This window comes from Chrysemys picta, chromosome 1 (assembly GCF_011386835.1).
Source record: "Chrysemys picta bellii isolate R12L10 chromosome 1, ASM1138683v2, whole genome shotgun sequence".
NCBI classification, from domain to species: Eukaryota; Metazoa; Chordata; order Testudines; family Emydidae; genus Chrysemys; species Chrysemys picta.
In genome coordinates this window covers 311,015,514-311,029,586 of record NC_088791.1, presented here as the reverse complement: position 1 = coordinate 311,029,586, position 14,073 = coordinate 311,015,514, and the positions used below count along the sequence as shown (strand labels likewise).

General features: G+C 48.3%; 1 protein-coding gene across 5 annotated transcripts in view; it reads right to left on the bottom strand.

Moving 5' to 3' along the window:
• ATP8A2 (ATPase phospholipid transporting 8A2) overlaps nt 1-14,073 on the bottom strand; it is a 631,188-nt gene that overhangs the window by 532,275 nt on the left and 84,840 nt on the right. For 4 of the 5 annotated variants that reach the window (XM_005286691.4, XM_065581436.1, XM_005286690.4 and 1 more), the window contains exon 2: nt 7,534-7,678. In XM_005286691.4, the coding sequence (XP_005286748.2) occupies nt 7,534-7,678 (145 nt within the window). Of the gene's footprint in view, nt 1-7,533; nt 7,679-8,050; nt 8,130-14,073 lie in introns of those variants that run through there. The other variant, XM_005286692.5, reaches the window with a different exon arrangement.

Below are 14,073 nucleotides of genomic sequence, written 5' to 3'. Positions count from 1 at the left end.
CCCCTGAGCTAGAGTGATGTCATATAGCTTTCTGCAGGCTCTCTTTCATCATGGATGAAATTCACCCATAATAAGAGTGATCATTTCACCCACCACTGAAATGCTTCCACCTCTAGAGTGAAACATAGCAAGTGTTTAACAATAATAATACATAAGGAAAAAACCTTGAGGAATATTTCTTCTTTGAGGAATGTCAATATCTGCAAACCACTCTGAAATAGATTAAAGACCTCCGCATAGTTTTTTGTAGTGCAGGGGTCGGCAACCTCTGGCAGGCAGAGGCCCAGGAGCCGGGCCAGTTTGTTTACCTGCCGCGTCGGCAGGTTCGGCCGATCGCGGCTCCCACTGGCCGTGGTTCACCATCCCACCCCAATAGGGGCTGCGGGAAGCGGTGCGGGCAAGGAATGTGCTGGCCACAGCTTCCCGCCACCCCCATTGGCCTGGGACGGCGAACCGCGGCCAGTGGGAGCCGCAATCGGCCGAACCTGCCAATGCCGCAGGTGAACAAACTGGCCCGGCCAGAGCTGCGTGCCAGAGGTTGCCGACCTCTGTTGTAGTGTATTAATTTTTTATCACAAGTGCCTTTCAGAACCTGTGATCAAAAAAGCAGCACTATAATATTTCAAAATGTAATGTTGTTCTGAACCCCAATCAGTGCTCTATTCTCATATACTTGCTTGGCTTTATTCTGTTCTCAGCAGTACACAAACAATACGACTAGATATTGTTTCTAACAATAACTAAGAATATTATTCATTTATTGGAAGCTTAATAACAAAGTCACACATACAAGCACAGAGCTGTTTATTGATGCAGCATTGCACTTTAAGAGGTGTGTTGATCAACAGTACATGGAGTACTGCACATATTGACTTTTTAATCACATTTTCAACCACAAATCCAGAGCTCTTTGCTACATCAGCATTGGTACAAGTAACATGGAAAATACATAAAGCTACGGACTCAAGATTTTCAAACATTTTGAGAGTATGGACCACATTTTAATACACAGTTTGTCTTCATGACCATCTTCCCCCCATTCACAATCACGTAGACCACCTCCTCCCATTTGCAAGTGCATAACATCCCTGTGGCACTTACAGCTCTTGTTTATATGGCAAAAATATACTATGAGTATTTAATATATATTTTATTTCTTTTACTGCAGTTTAGGAGCTGGAAATAAGGAGTCAGCACCATGTGATCAACCTGCTCTGTGTCCATCACCAGCAAGTGCTCTGTACACCACAGCTTGAGAACCTCTCTAAGACAGCATTTTTCGAAGTTCGGGTCACGACCCAGTACTAGGTTGTGGCATGTCAGGCACTGGGTCGCTCTGGTCAGCGCTGCCAACCGGGACGTTAAAAGTCCCATTGGCGGTGCTGCCCAGCTAAGGCAGGCTAGTGCCTACCTGCTCTGACACCATGCTGGGCCCCGGAAGCAGCCAGCAGTAGGTCGGGCTTCTAAGCGGGGGGCCATGGCAGGGCTGGCTCTAGGGTTTTTGCCACCCCAAGCAAAAATTTTTTTAGCTGCCCCCCACCCCAGCCCTGGGCTCCCCTCGCACCTCCCTGCTGCCCCAGAGCTGGGTTCTCCCCCCCACACACTCCCTACTGCCCCAGTGCCGGGCTTCCCCCCACCAGTGCTGACTCGGCCCACTCCCCCCTCGCCTCCAGCCAGTCTGGCGCTAGCAGGGTCGGGGTAAGCAGCGGGGCTCCCGGGCCGCGCCTCAGCCCAGGGTCCCTCCAGCCGGGGCTCCCGCCTCCAGGACCGGCCGGGACCCGGGAGGGCAGAGCCGGGGGACCGCCCGGCAAAGGGCTGAGGAGCCGGGGCAAGGCAGCCCCAGAGAGCAGGACGCGGGCCCCGCATGGCAGCGCCCCGGGCACCAATACCCACTATGGCCCCACTGCTGCTGCTGCTCCTGGATGCCCTGCCGCAGTCCCTGGGTGGCTCGGGCCGCTCCACCCAGCCCCGGCTGTGGCACTGGAGGGTGGCTGCAGGCGGCTCTGTGCGCCCCATGGGGTGGGCCCCAGCCCAAGTGTCCCGCGCTCAGAGCCCACCCAGCCATAAGGTGCGGGTGCTGCTCCCCGATGCGAACCGCAGCAGCCCCAGGGCGCCCCCCCATGCAGAACACGCTGCTGCACCAGGCCCGGCTCTAGGCTTTTGCCGCCCCAGCACAAAAAAAAAAAGTGGCTGTAATGCCGCCCCTGAAAATCTGCCGCCCCAAGCATGTGCTTGGTTTGCTGGTGCCTGGAGACGGCCATGGCCATGGGTCTCTACGCACTCTCCCCACTCCAAGCACCGGCTTCCTGGCCAATGGGAGCTGGTAGGAGTGCTGCCTGCGGGCGAGAGCCAGATCTGCTGCTGGCTGCTTCAGGTGCAGTGCGGTCTGCGGTGCCAGGACAGGCAGGAAGCCTGCCTTAGCACCCCCGCTGCAGCGCTGACCTGGCATCACCCGAGATACGTCCACACCCCAATCCCACGCACCAATCCTCTGCCCCAGCTCTGATCCCCCCAAACCTGGAACACCTTCCTGCACCCCAAGTTCCTCATCCCCAGCCCCATCCCAGAGCCTGCACCCCCATCCCAGAGCCCTGACCCCCTCCTGCACCCCAACCTTCTGCCCCATCTCAGAGCTCACTCCCACACCCTGAACCCTTCATTCCCAGCCCCACGCCATAGCCCTCACCCACACACCCCAACCCTCTGCCCCAAGCCTGAGCCCGTCCCACACCCCAAACTCCTCATCCCCAGCTCCGTTGGGTCATAGGCATCAACAATTTTCTTCAACTGGGTGCCCAGAAAAAAAGTTTGAAAACCACTGCTCTAAGACATATGGATGGCCTTTTGGCTGAAGCACAGAACTTGTAATAACAAGATCTCTAGCTCTGTCTGTGCCAGAGCCTTCCTGTGTGAAAGTTACTTCACCTCTCTGGACGCTAGTGTGCACACCTGCAAAATGGGAATACTTCCCTGTCTCACAGGGCCCCTTGAGGCTTAAGCCATTGTTTGCAAAGCACATTTTTAAGGTAAAACTGAAGGCTCCTGGTCTATTCTCTTCTTTCCTGGGATGATTTACCTTTTGTCTGTTCAGAAGATGACCATTAATCTCAGTACATAAGAAAAATCTCATCTGCAGAATACCAAAGAAGTTCCACAAGATTCATGTTCCAAGACTGTAAGCCCAAAATTCTGCTCTCGGGGTTGTTGATGGGAGATTTTTACAGGCAGAATGAGCAAAATACTGGAATCAAGATCCACCATATGTAGTAGAGAGCAGAATTCTGCCCTTACGGATAAAGCATTTTTTATACAACTACTTGCAGAGGCTGAACCTGACACAGGCAAAATCATGGAACTGTGTCCAGGCTGCAGGATCAGGCCTACAGTTTGTAAGTATCAATTTAAACAAAGACCGCACCAGTTATAATAGCTGTTGTAATCAGAATTTAGTACTAGAACTTGCAATCAGATCCAAAAATATGGCTTTGATCATCTGTTATTTAGTTATCTGGCTGCATCATGGCATTGTTACCTAATCTCTGCAAGAAGTACTACTAATTGCAAACCATTAAAAATTGCATTATCTAAAGAACTGGGAACTCAGCATAACTGCTTATTATATTTATTTGTTCTCACTTCAGAGACAGTGGATTTATAGCACTACTTCTTTCTTTTGCTGCTCCCAAGACACACTTGGAAATGAGATGTTTCATCTCTAGGGGTTTGTCCTGGTAAAATACTCATATAAATCATTAAAACAGTCAAAGTGGTTTTGATTTTATTTTTGTAGAAACAAAAGAGCATGCCCTTCCTGAGATTTCACTCAGTCCCTACTCAAACTCTCACTGAGGTTAGCCCATAGACCGGCCATCATCTAGGACAGTAGTTCTCAACCAGGGATCTTGGGGCCACATGGGAGGCCGTGAGCAGGTTTCAGGAGGTCCGCCAAGCCTGGCCGGTGTTCAACCCACGAGGGCCCATGGCAGAAAGCCGAAGCCCTGCCGCAAGGAACTGCAGCTCAAGGCCCTGATCACTTCCACCCGGGGCTGAAGCCAAAGCCTGGGCAACTTAGCTTCGCAGTGCCCCCTATGGCGTGGGGCCCTGGGCAACTGCCCTGCTTGCTACTCCCTAGCACTGGCCTTGGCTTTTATATGCCGAATAACAGTTGTGGCACAGGTGGGCCATGGAGTTGTTATAGCATGTTGGGGAGACCTCAGAAAGAAAAAGGTTGAGAACCCCTGCTCTAGGACAGTGGTTTTCAACCTTTTTTCATTTGCAGACCCCTACAAAATTTCAAATGGAGGTGCGGACTTCTTTGGAAATCTTAGACATGGTCTGCAGACCCCCGCCTGGGGTCCACAGATCACAGGTTGAAAACCACTGCTCTATGGAGCCCAACTGGACAGTGGTGTGATACAGAGCGACACTTCCTCAAAGGGAGCTCCTAGGTGACCAAGGGAAATGGGACTGTGCACCCCCCTTAGGATGGTGCAGCGGGCTCTTCTGCCTGTGTATTTTGCCAGCTCTGCCCTTGTGCTCCTGTGCAAGGGACAGCCACAATCTGAGGCACAATTTCTCCTCACGCTTCTCCCAAAGTCCTTTTACAACTGGAGGAGAAGGCATCAAACCCAGAAGGCAACAAGGAATGTGACTGCACTTGGTGTGTTTGTAGAGGAGGTAATGAACAGTGGCTGTAGGCATCCTCCTAAACAGGGGAAAGAACCTACAACATGCCTTAGCCAGGTCTGTAATAAAGAGGGGTATAATCTGAACCCAGGTGGCTCAAGTTATCACAGCAGAATTCCAGTCAGTCAATGTGTGGCAGACACCTCATGGAAAGGGAGCATGAGCTGTGAACACCAAGCTAGCATTTTGACTTATCCCTGGTGCGGTAGTGCGCCTATAGCAGTGGTTTTCAAACTGTGGGTCGTGATCCAGTACTGGGTCGTGGAATGTAAGGCACTGGGTCACAGTGGCTCTGGTCAGCACTGCCGACTGGGCCTTCAAAAGTCCCATCGGCGGTGCTGCCCGGCTAAGGCAGGCTAGTCCCTACCTGTTCTGACACCATGCTGCGCCCCAGAAGCAGCCAGCAGCAGGTCCGGCTCCTAGGCGGGTGGGTCACGGGGCTCCACGCGCTGCCCCCGCCCCAAGTTCCTGGCCAATGGGAACTGAAGGGGCAGTGCCTCCTGGTAAGAGCCGCATGGAGCTGCTTGTGCACCTCCGCCTAGGAGCCACACCTGCTGCTGACTGCTTCTGGGGTGCAGCACGGTCCACAGTGCCAGGACAGGAAGGAAGCCTGCCTTAGCAGCCCCGCTGCAGCGTTGACTGGGAGCCGCCCGAGTGAAGCCCGTGCCCCAATCCCCTGCCCCAGCCCTGAGCCCCCCCATACCCAGAGCCCCTTCCTGCACCCCAAACCCCTCATTCCCAGCCCCACCCTACAGCCCTCACTCCAACCCTCTGCCCCAGCCCTGAGCCCCTCCCACACCTCAAACCCCTCATCCCCAGCTCCGTTGGGTCACGGGCATCAACAATTTTCTTCAACTGCGTTGCCAGAAAAAAAGATTGAAAACCACTGCAATATAGCCCGGGAACTCCGTGTCTGAAGCAAATAAAGAAACAGACTGGAGAACTGCTAAATCAAAATCTCCCTGGGCAGTACTGTGCCTAAACAACCTTTTCAACATGTACTGGATGGCTCTCAAAAAGCAACTATGGGTGTGCAACAGTTCCCCAACTACCAGTAACATAGTAACAGGAACTGATCTCTTATTGTTTATTTTAACCAACCCTCTCCCCTCTCCTCCCCACTCCAGGGTATTTCCTTTTTGCACGCAATTTAAGACAGCCTAGGACAACAGAATCTGCCTCTCAAAAACCTGTACACTTTGGTCAATGTTCACTTTCTGCCCTTCACCCTGCAATGGTCTAAGGGAGAGAGAAAGGAGCACAAGTGCTCTCGATAAATAAAAACAACATTCTCTCAGCCCACAAACAGGCATTGAGCAAGAAGGAAACAGTGAAGTGGAGAAAGTTACAGAAAAGCTAAAGATCTGCAGCATTCTACACCAGTTCATCAGAAAGCTTATAGGAAAAAATATCCATTGGAAATATTCCAAAAGGAGGGATTTCAAGCAGGGGAAAATTGTAACCAAGCTGTTCAACCCATATAAGATCCTTTCAGGATACAATGTACAATATCCAAGCTGTGGATAAGTCCAATATAAGCATAGTGCTGCCCTGTTCAGAACACCAACATTCTCAAAACAATTACCATTGGTAACAGACATACTAGAACAGCAAATAGAAAGTGCCATTCTAGGTATGCTTTGAAATTCCTTATTCTTCAGGAAGATATTAATAAATTATTGTATAACAAACTAATCTCTGACCAATGAACCAAACATCAAGATTAAAACAGCAGAAAACCCGCTAGACAAGAAGCTTCCTTAAATTATTGAGCACCTGTCTCTGATATTCAGCACCATTCCTACTATCCCCCCAAGTAACCACTCTGAAACTAGCCCATGTCTCATAACTTCACATGCACTATTTCACACATAGTATTTAGGTTGCCAAACTCAATAGCCTGGTAGGTATTAATCTTTTCCACGGAAGATTTTTAAAATACAGAAAGCGTTTTAAGCAATTACTGTAACAAATTCCTACTGATCTCCTTCAAAGATGCACAATAACTCATTGGCCATGATCTTTTAATTATTTGGGCTTATGTCCCACACAAACATATATATAACTGGCTAGCCCGGTTAAACTTGTATTACTTCCTATTACTATTATGTCATATTTTAAAAAAATCTAGTATGTCTTTGAAAACAGTAACAAAATGCAAAGATGTAGACTCTGCGAGGCCTCTTCCAAACAGTGGGTCTAATTCTGACCTCTCTTGCACCGGTTTTGCCCCTGAGTAACTCCAACAGAGTTGCTTCTATTTTACATCAGTAGAAGTGAGATCTGATTTAGACCTACTATCTCTACATCTCACCCGCTATTGCCTTTCATCATTGGAGCTGCAAACAAGAACCTTGGGTATAAATATCACCTGTGATTAGCTCTCACAATCCTGCTCCAAAGAGTCTTGTAATTATCTCTCACTACTGTGGGACTAAGAGTTTATCACCTGTAACTGACTCTCTCATTTTTGTGCCACAAAAGTGATTCCATTGTACATGACCTGCGAGTGACCTGCCTTTCACTCGTCTCTCCCTCTGCTTGCAACTCCCTTCCGGGGCTGCAGCCACCTTGAGTCCGCACGCCAGCTACTGACATGACTACACTGCGACACATGGGTGTCCAAGAGGCAGAACTTCACCAGCAGAGAGCCGGCTGAGGTATTGCCTCGGCCCCAGGCTGCAAAACAAAAACACTCTCCCCAGAGGCGCCGGCGGCAGCAGCAGTAACACAGGGACTCGCAGCGTGCAGGGTTTTCGCGGGCTGGGGATTAGCGCGGAGCAGCAGGTGCTAGGGCAGGGTGGAGGAGGCGGGCGGCACCTGCCCTAGGCGGCCGCGCGCTCTTACCTGACCCGGTTGTCGCGGAACTTGCTCTGCTGGGGCTGGTTCAGGTAAATGGTGCGGGCTGCTGCCTCCGCCTGATCCGCTGAGGACGTGGCTCCGGACATCTCATCATCCGCCTTCTTATAGCCCGAGGGGGAACAAACGGGTCCTGCAGGGAACAGCAGCAGAGAGAGCCCGAGTCAGCGAGCAGCGCGGGAGAGACTCAGAGCAGGGGCAGGGAGATGCTGCACTGGGCACTGAGCCCCCCCATGCAGCTCTCTGGCCCCGCTGGGCTGCAGCCGCTGCCTCTGGCGGCCGCCAGCTCCTGGCTCCGGAGTAGCTGCAGCAGGCCGGGTGTTGCACTCCCCCGTGTCCCAGCCCTGTGTGTGCAGAGCCGCAGCACAGCGAGGGAAGCTGCTGCCTGAGCGAGGGAGGCGCAGACCCTGCCGTGCTCTCGCCGAGGCCGCTAAGCATAAACACAGTAACAGCAACAAAAGGAGACACCCCTCCCTGCCCATCACAGCCGGTTAAACCCACCCACCTGTCCGCAGCAGCCTTTGCCGGTCCCCAGAGCCCCTGCACATGATGGTGCCTTACGGGGTGGGGTATTTGGGGGGCGGGGCGGGGTTATTTTAATGAGTACGCGGATAGATGTGAGTGAGAGTACATGAGCTGGGATTGTCCCTGGCAACGGGAACCTCTGTAAAACAAAACACCCTGGGGATTAAAGGGGTGAGGGTATGGTAGACTGAAGCGATCTTGCCTTTAGGAGTTTCCTCCCTGGTGTTTAGCCAAAGCAATGGCTGATGATGAATAATGCAAGCGCCAGTGGAAAAAGCGCTCACAAGCACCAGTGGAAAGGAGGATAACCTAAGGCGATGTCCTGGGAAGAGGCTGCAGCAGCGGGTTTCTTGTCAGAGAGGGCTTCCCAAGTATATGCTTCCTGGTGCCGTTCATTCACTTTAGATAGGGTGACCATATCTCCCGTTCTGGCCAGGCCATCCCTTTTTAAGCCCTGTCCCGGCCGTCCTAACTTTTTTGCGGGGCAAAAGTGAGCATCTGTCCGGTTTGTCTTGCAGACTTGATCAGTTTTGTCAAAAAAAAAAGTGGGGTGCGGTGCAGAGGGACGTGCGTGGGGACGAGCGGCGATACCAGCCCCGCACGGGCAGGGGAGAGTTCGGGCCAGCCCCACAGGGTGTCCCGTTTTCCCTTTGGGAAATATGGTCATTCTAGTTTTAGGAAGAACACAAATATGAGGGGAAGGAGGGTCCTGGGCCTGGATCAAAGGAGTGAGTGTCAGAACACCTGGGTTCTGTGCTCATCTCTTGCTACCGATTTCCTCTGATGTCAGAAAGTAACTGACCCTCAGGTGCCACAGTTCCCCCCTTTCTTACAAAAAAAAATGATGTCACCACACCCATCTCTCTGGCAGGAAGGTTGTGAGGTTTAATGTTTGCAATGTGCTTTGGGATCCTTAGGTGGAAAGTGATACAAGTGTACAAAGTATTTTATATCACATATTACCATCCAAATAATGTTTCACCTATATAGTGCCTGAAGCACCAGAATCTGAAAGCATTTTCACAAAGGTGGGGGTTACTATCCCCATTTTACAAATTTCATTGAGTCTGCACTGGGCTGTTTTTCCCCCCCATTTCTCTGATTACAACTGTCAGTTCAACCTGGTTCTCCAAAGGGTCCCATAGCCTTATATAGACTAGCACTCATGCAGCTAAACTGTTGGAAGCTTAAATTCACGAAGAGAGGCGAGGTCACTGACTTCAATAAGAGCAAGTTCAGCTCTCATAAAAGAGAAAGGTTTCCAAGCACACAACGATAGAAAAATTACAGGTAAGGTACAAACAGTCACAATGTCAGCGACACTATGTAGCTCTGTCAGTCAAACCAGCCATTCTAGATAAAAGATTCTTTGCCAGACAGTGAGAAGTTATTTCTGAGACACCTTGGCTTCCTGGTGAAGAGTCTATGCCTTTCAACACATGCCAGCTTGAGCATTGTGAGCCTGACCAACGCCCACTTAAGTCAATGGAAAGATACTCACTGACTTCAATGAATTTTGGTAAGGCCCCATTTATGCCTTGATCCTGCAAAAACTTCCCCACAATTTGCTTTAGATATGTGAGTAGTCCATCCAGTGATATGTTGTTCTGTCAACGGGACTATTCATGAGGCATGAAATGAAGCATGCCCATAAGTTTTCAGAGGATCATGGCTGAATTGTAAAGATGAGGATTCTGTAAACTGGGCTGATGAATATGAATAAGGTTAAGATTCAAACTCAAATCAGATTCAAAACAAAAATGAACCACCACCCGCTTTATGCTCTGAGCTTCATAATCAACATCCGTAGCCCTTAGCTTAATTTTACAATTTTGAAACTTGAAAAAGGTTTTACCATCTTGACCTGTAATTACAGAAACATTTCACATGATAGCTGTATTTCCGAAAGAATTCTTGTGAATCTCTGTGTATTAACTACAGATAAGACAAAAAAAAATATGTATGGCAAAAATTCATTCATTTGTTCTGTCACACCTCAAACCTGATTTATAGCAAAACTACGGGATGTATACATGTCTGTGTGTCTTAAGTTGTTACACACACTCGTAGCCAACAGCCCTCCACCCCACCCCCCCACACCCCACCCACACATGCAATTATAGCCAACAGCCCAGTGGTTAGGGATGTAGTAGACCCAGATTCAAATTCCTGCTCTGCCTGATTTATAGAAGGGACTTGAATCCAGGTCTCTCACTAGTCAGAAGAATGCCCTAACAGGCTATTGGATATTCTGATGCTGGTGGGGAGGTCTCTCAATCTCGCCTGATGAAGTTCTTTCACTTTGTATACACAATTTCATTATTTGTTGGAGCAGCAACTTGAATGGGACACTCCCCTATTCAAGGTGAGTGCCATAACCACTCACCCATACAGTTATTCTCTGTCTGGCCCAATACCTATTTCATACACAGTGGAACAGCTCCAGCAGGAGGGACTGAGAGAGACCAATCCCAGAATACCCAAGTGGTTAGGGCAGTTTCCTGTGACATGGGAAATCTGCTCCAAATCAGACAGAACAGAGATTTGAATCTGGGTTTCCCACTTTCCAGGTGAGTGCCCTAGCCCCTGGATATTCTGGCCACACATACACCCCAAAATTCCCAGCCTGCCTGCCCCCGACTCCTTTGAGTGGGAGGTCTAATCTGGTAGGCATGCTCTGAAAACACCTGTGACGGGTTGGATCACAGAAACCCCCTTGGGAGCTGCCACCCGATGTGCAAAGACTACCCCTGCTCCTGTTTTCCCTGCCAGCTCAGGACTCCAGCACCCTGTCTTGCTGAGCCAGACACTCCCGTCTGGCTCCAGACACAGACCCAGGATCTGAATCTCCTGTCCCAAAGCTGCAAGTTTACCTAAAAACAGCTCACAGAAGTGCGCTTGTCTTTAGCACTCAGATGCCCAACTCCCAATGGGGTCTAAACCCAGATAAATCCGTTTTACCCTGCATAAAGCTTATGCAGGGCAAACTCAGAAATTGTTCGCCCTCTATAACACTGATAGAGAGATATGCACAGTTGTTTGCTCCCCCAGGTATTAATACATACTCTGAGTAAATATTAAATAAAAAGTGATTTTATTAAATACAGACAGTAGGATTTAAGTGGTTCAAAGTAGTAACAGACAGAACAAAGTAAGTCACCAAGCAAAATAAAATAAAATGCGCAAATCTATGCCTAATCAAACTGACTACAGATAATTTCCTCACCCTCAGAGATGTTTCAGTAAGTTTTTCTCAGACTGGACACCTTCCAGGCCTGGGCACAATTCTTTCTCCTGGTACAGCTCTTGTTGCAGCTCAGGTGGTAGCTAGGGGATTCTTCATGATGGCTTCTCCCTCCCTCTGTTCTCTTCCCCCCCTTTATATATCTTTTGCATAAGGCGGGAACTCTTTGTCTCTCTGGGTTTCCACCCCCCCTCACTGGAAAAGCACCAGGTTAAAGATGGATTCCAGTTCAGGTGACATGATCACATGTCACTGCAAGACTTCATTACTCACTTGCCAGCACACACATATACAGGAAGACTCACAGGTAAATACAGCCACCTGCAGACAATGGGAGTCATCAAGATTCCAAACCATCATTAATGGTCCACACTTTACACAATTACAATAGGCCCTCAGAGTTACATTTTATATTTCTAGTTTTAGATACAAGAGTGGTACATTTATACAAATCAGATGATCACACTCGGTAGATTATAAGCTTTGTAATGATACCTTACAAGAGACCTTTTGCATGAGGCATATCCCAGTTACTTACATTCACTTATTACCGTATTTTCTCTAAAACTATCTCAGTTACATTATATTAACTTATTATCAAGTTTTTATAAAACCATATAGACTGCACAACGTCACAACACCTACCAGATTCCCCCAGATCAGGGAAGAAAGACACAGGAATGCCTAATTTGACAATGCTGCTAGTTTTGTGAGATCCCTTTGTAATTCTTTTCAGTTAGCTTTGAACCTAACTGCCTTGAGTAATTTTGTATCAGCTACAAATCTGGCCACCTCGTTGCTTACCCATTTCTGCAGATCATTTATGAATATGTTGAACAGCACTGGTCCCCGTACAGATCCTTGAGGGACCCCACTATTTACCCCTCTTCCACTGGGAAAACTGACCATTTTGTTTCCTATCTTTTAACCAGTTATTGATCCATGAGAGGACCTTCACGCTTATCCCATGACTGCTTATTTTGCTTAAGAGCCTTTGGTAAGGGACCTTGTCACAGGCCTTCTGAAAGTCCAAGATCTAGATCCACTAGATCACCCTCATCCACGTTTGTTGACATTCTCTAGATTGCAAAGGGAAATCATGCCTCGCCAAAAGCTGTGTTGGCACTTTCCCAAACATGTTATGTTCATGTATGTTTCTGATAATTCTGTTCTTTAATATAGTTTCAACTAATTTGCCTGGTACTGAAGTTAGGGTTACTGGCCTGTAATTGCCAGGATCGCCTCTGGAGCTATTTTTAAAAATCATTGTTGCATTAGCTATCCACCAGTCATCTGGTACAGAGGCTGATTTAAGCAGTAGGTTACATACCACGGTTAGCAGGTCTGCAATTTCATAATTGAGCTCTTTCAGAACTCTTGGGTGAATATTATTTGGTCCAGGTGACTTATTACTGTTTAGTTTATCGACTTGTTCCAAAATCTCCTCTATTCAGTTGCCCAGCTTTGTCATATAAAAGAATTGCTCAGGATTGGGAATCTCCCTCACATCCTCTGCAGTGAAACCAATGCAAAGAATTCATTTTGCTTCTCAGCAACAGCTTTGACTTCCTGGAGTGCTCCTTTAGCACCTTCATCATCCAGTAGTTCCACTAAAACAAGAAGGAGTCCAGTGGCACCTTAAAGACTAACAAATTTATTTGGGCATAAGCTTTTGTGGGTAAAAAAAAGCTTATGCCCAAATAAATCTGTTAGTCTTTAAGATGCCACCGGACCTCCTTGTTGTTTTTGTGGATACAGACTAACACGGCTACCCCCTGATACGTGACAGAGTAATCCCACTAAAGCTACGTCCTCACTACGGGGGGGTTCGATTTCAGATACGCAAATTCAGATACGTGAATAGCATAGCTGAATTTGACATATCCGAGCCGACTTACCCCCGCTGTGAGGACAGCGGCAAATCGACCTCCGCGGCTCCCCCCGTCGATGGCGCTTACTCCTACCTGCACTGGTGGAGTACAAGCGTCAATTCGGGGATCGACTGTCGCGTCCCGATGAGACGCGATAATTCGATCCCCGAGAGATCGATTTCTATCCGCCAATTCATCAGGCAGGTAGTGTAGACGTAGCCTGATTCTTTGGCAGGCTTCCTGCTTCTGATGTACTTACAGCAAAAATAAAATAAAATAAAATAAAAAAAGTTAGTTTTTGTGTCCTTAGCTAGTTGCTTTTCAAATTCTTTCTTGGCCTACCTTATACTTTTACACTTAACCTTCCAGATTTCATGCTCCTTTCTATTTTCCCTCACTAAGATTTAACTTACAATGTTGAAAGGATGTCCTTTTGTCTCTAACAGCCTCTTTTATTCTACTGTCTACCCATGGTGGCATTTTTTGGTCCTCTTTGTGTGTGTTTTTTTATTTCGGGTATACATGTAACTTGAGCCTCTATTGTGGTGTTTCTAAATAGTCTCCGTGCAGTTTATAGGCATTTCACCCTCATGGCTGTTCCATTTAATTTCTGTTTAACTAGCTTCCTCATTTTTTGTGTGGTTGCCCTTTTTGAAGTTAAATGCTGCTGTGGTGGATTTTTTTGGCATGCCCCCATCCCAAACCCTTATAAGGATGTTATATTTAATTATATTATGGTTGCTATTACCAACCAGTTCAGTTATATTCACCTCTTGGACCAGATCCTGTGCACCACTTAGAACTAAATCAAGAATTGCCTCTCCGCTTGTGGTTCCAGGACTAGCTGCTCCAAGAAGCAGACATCAATGGAGAAGTGGTCTAAGAATT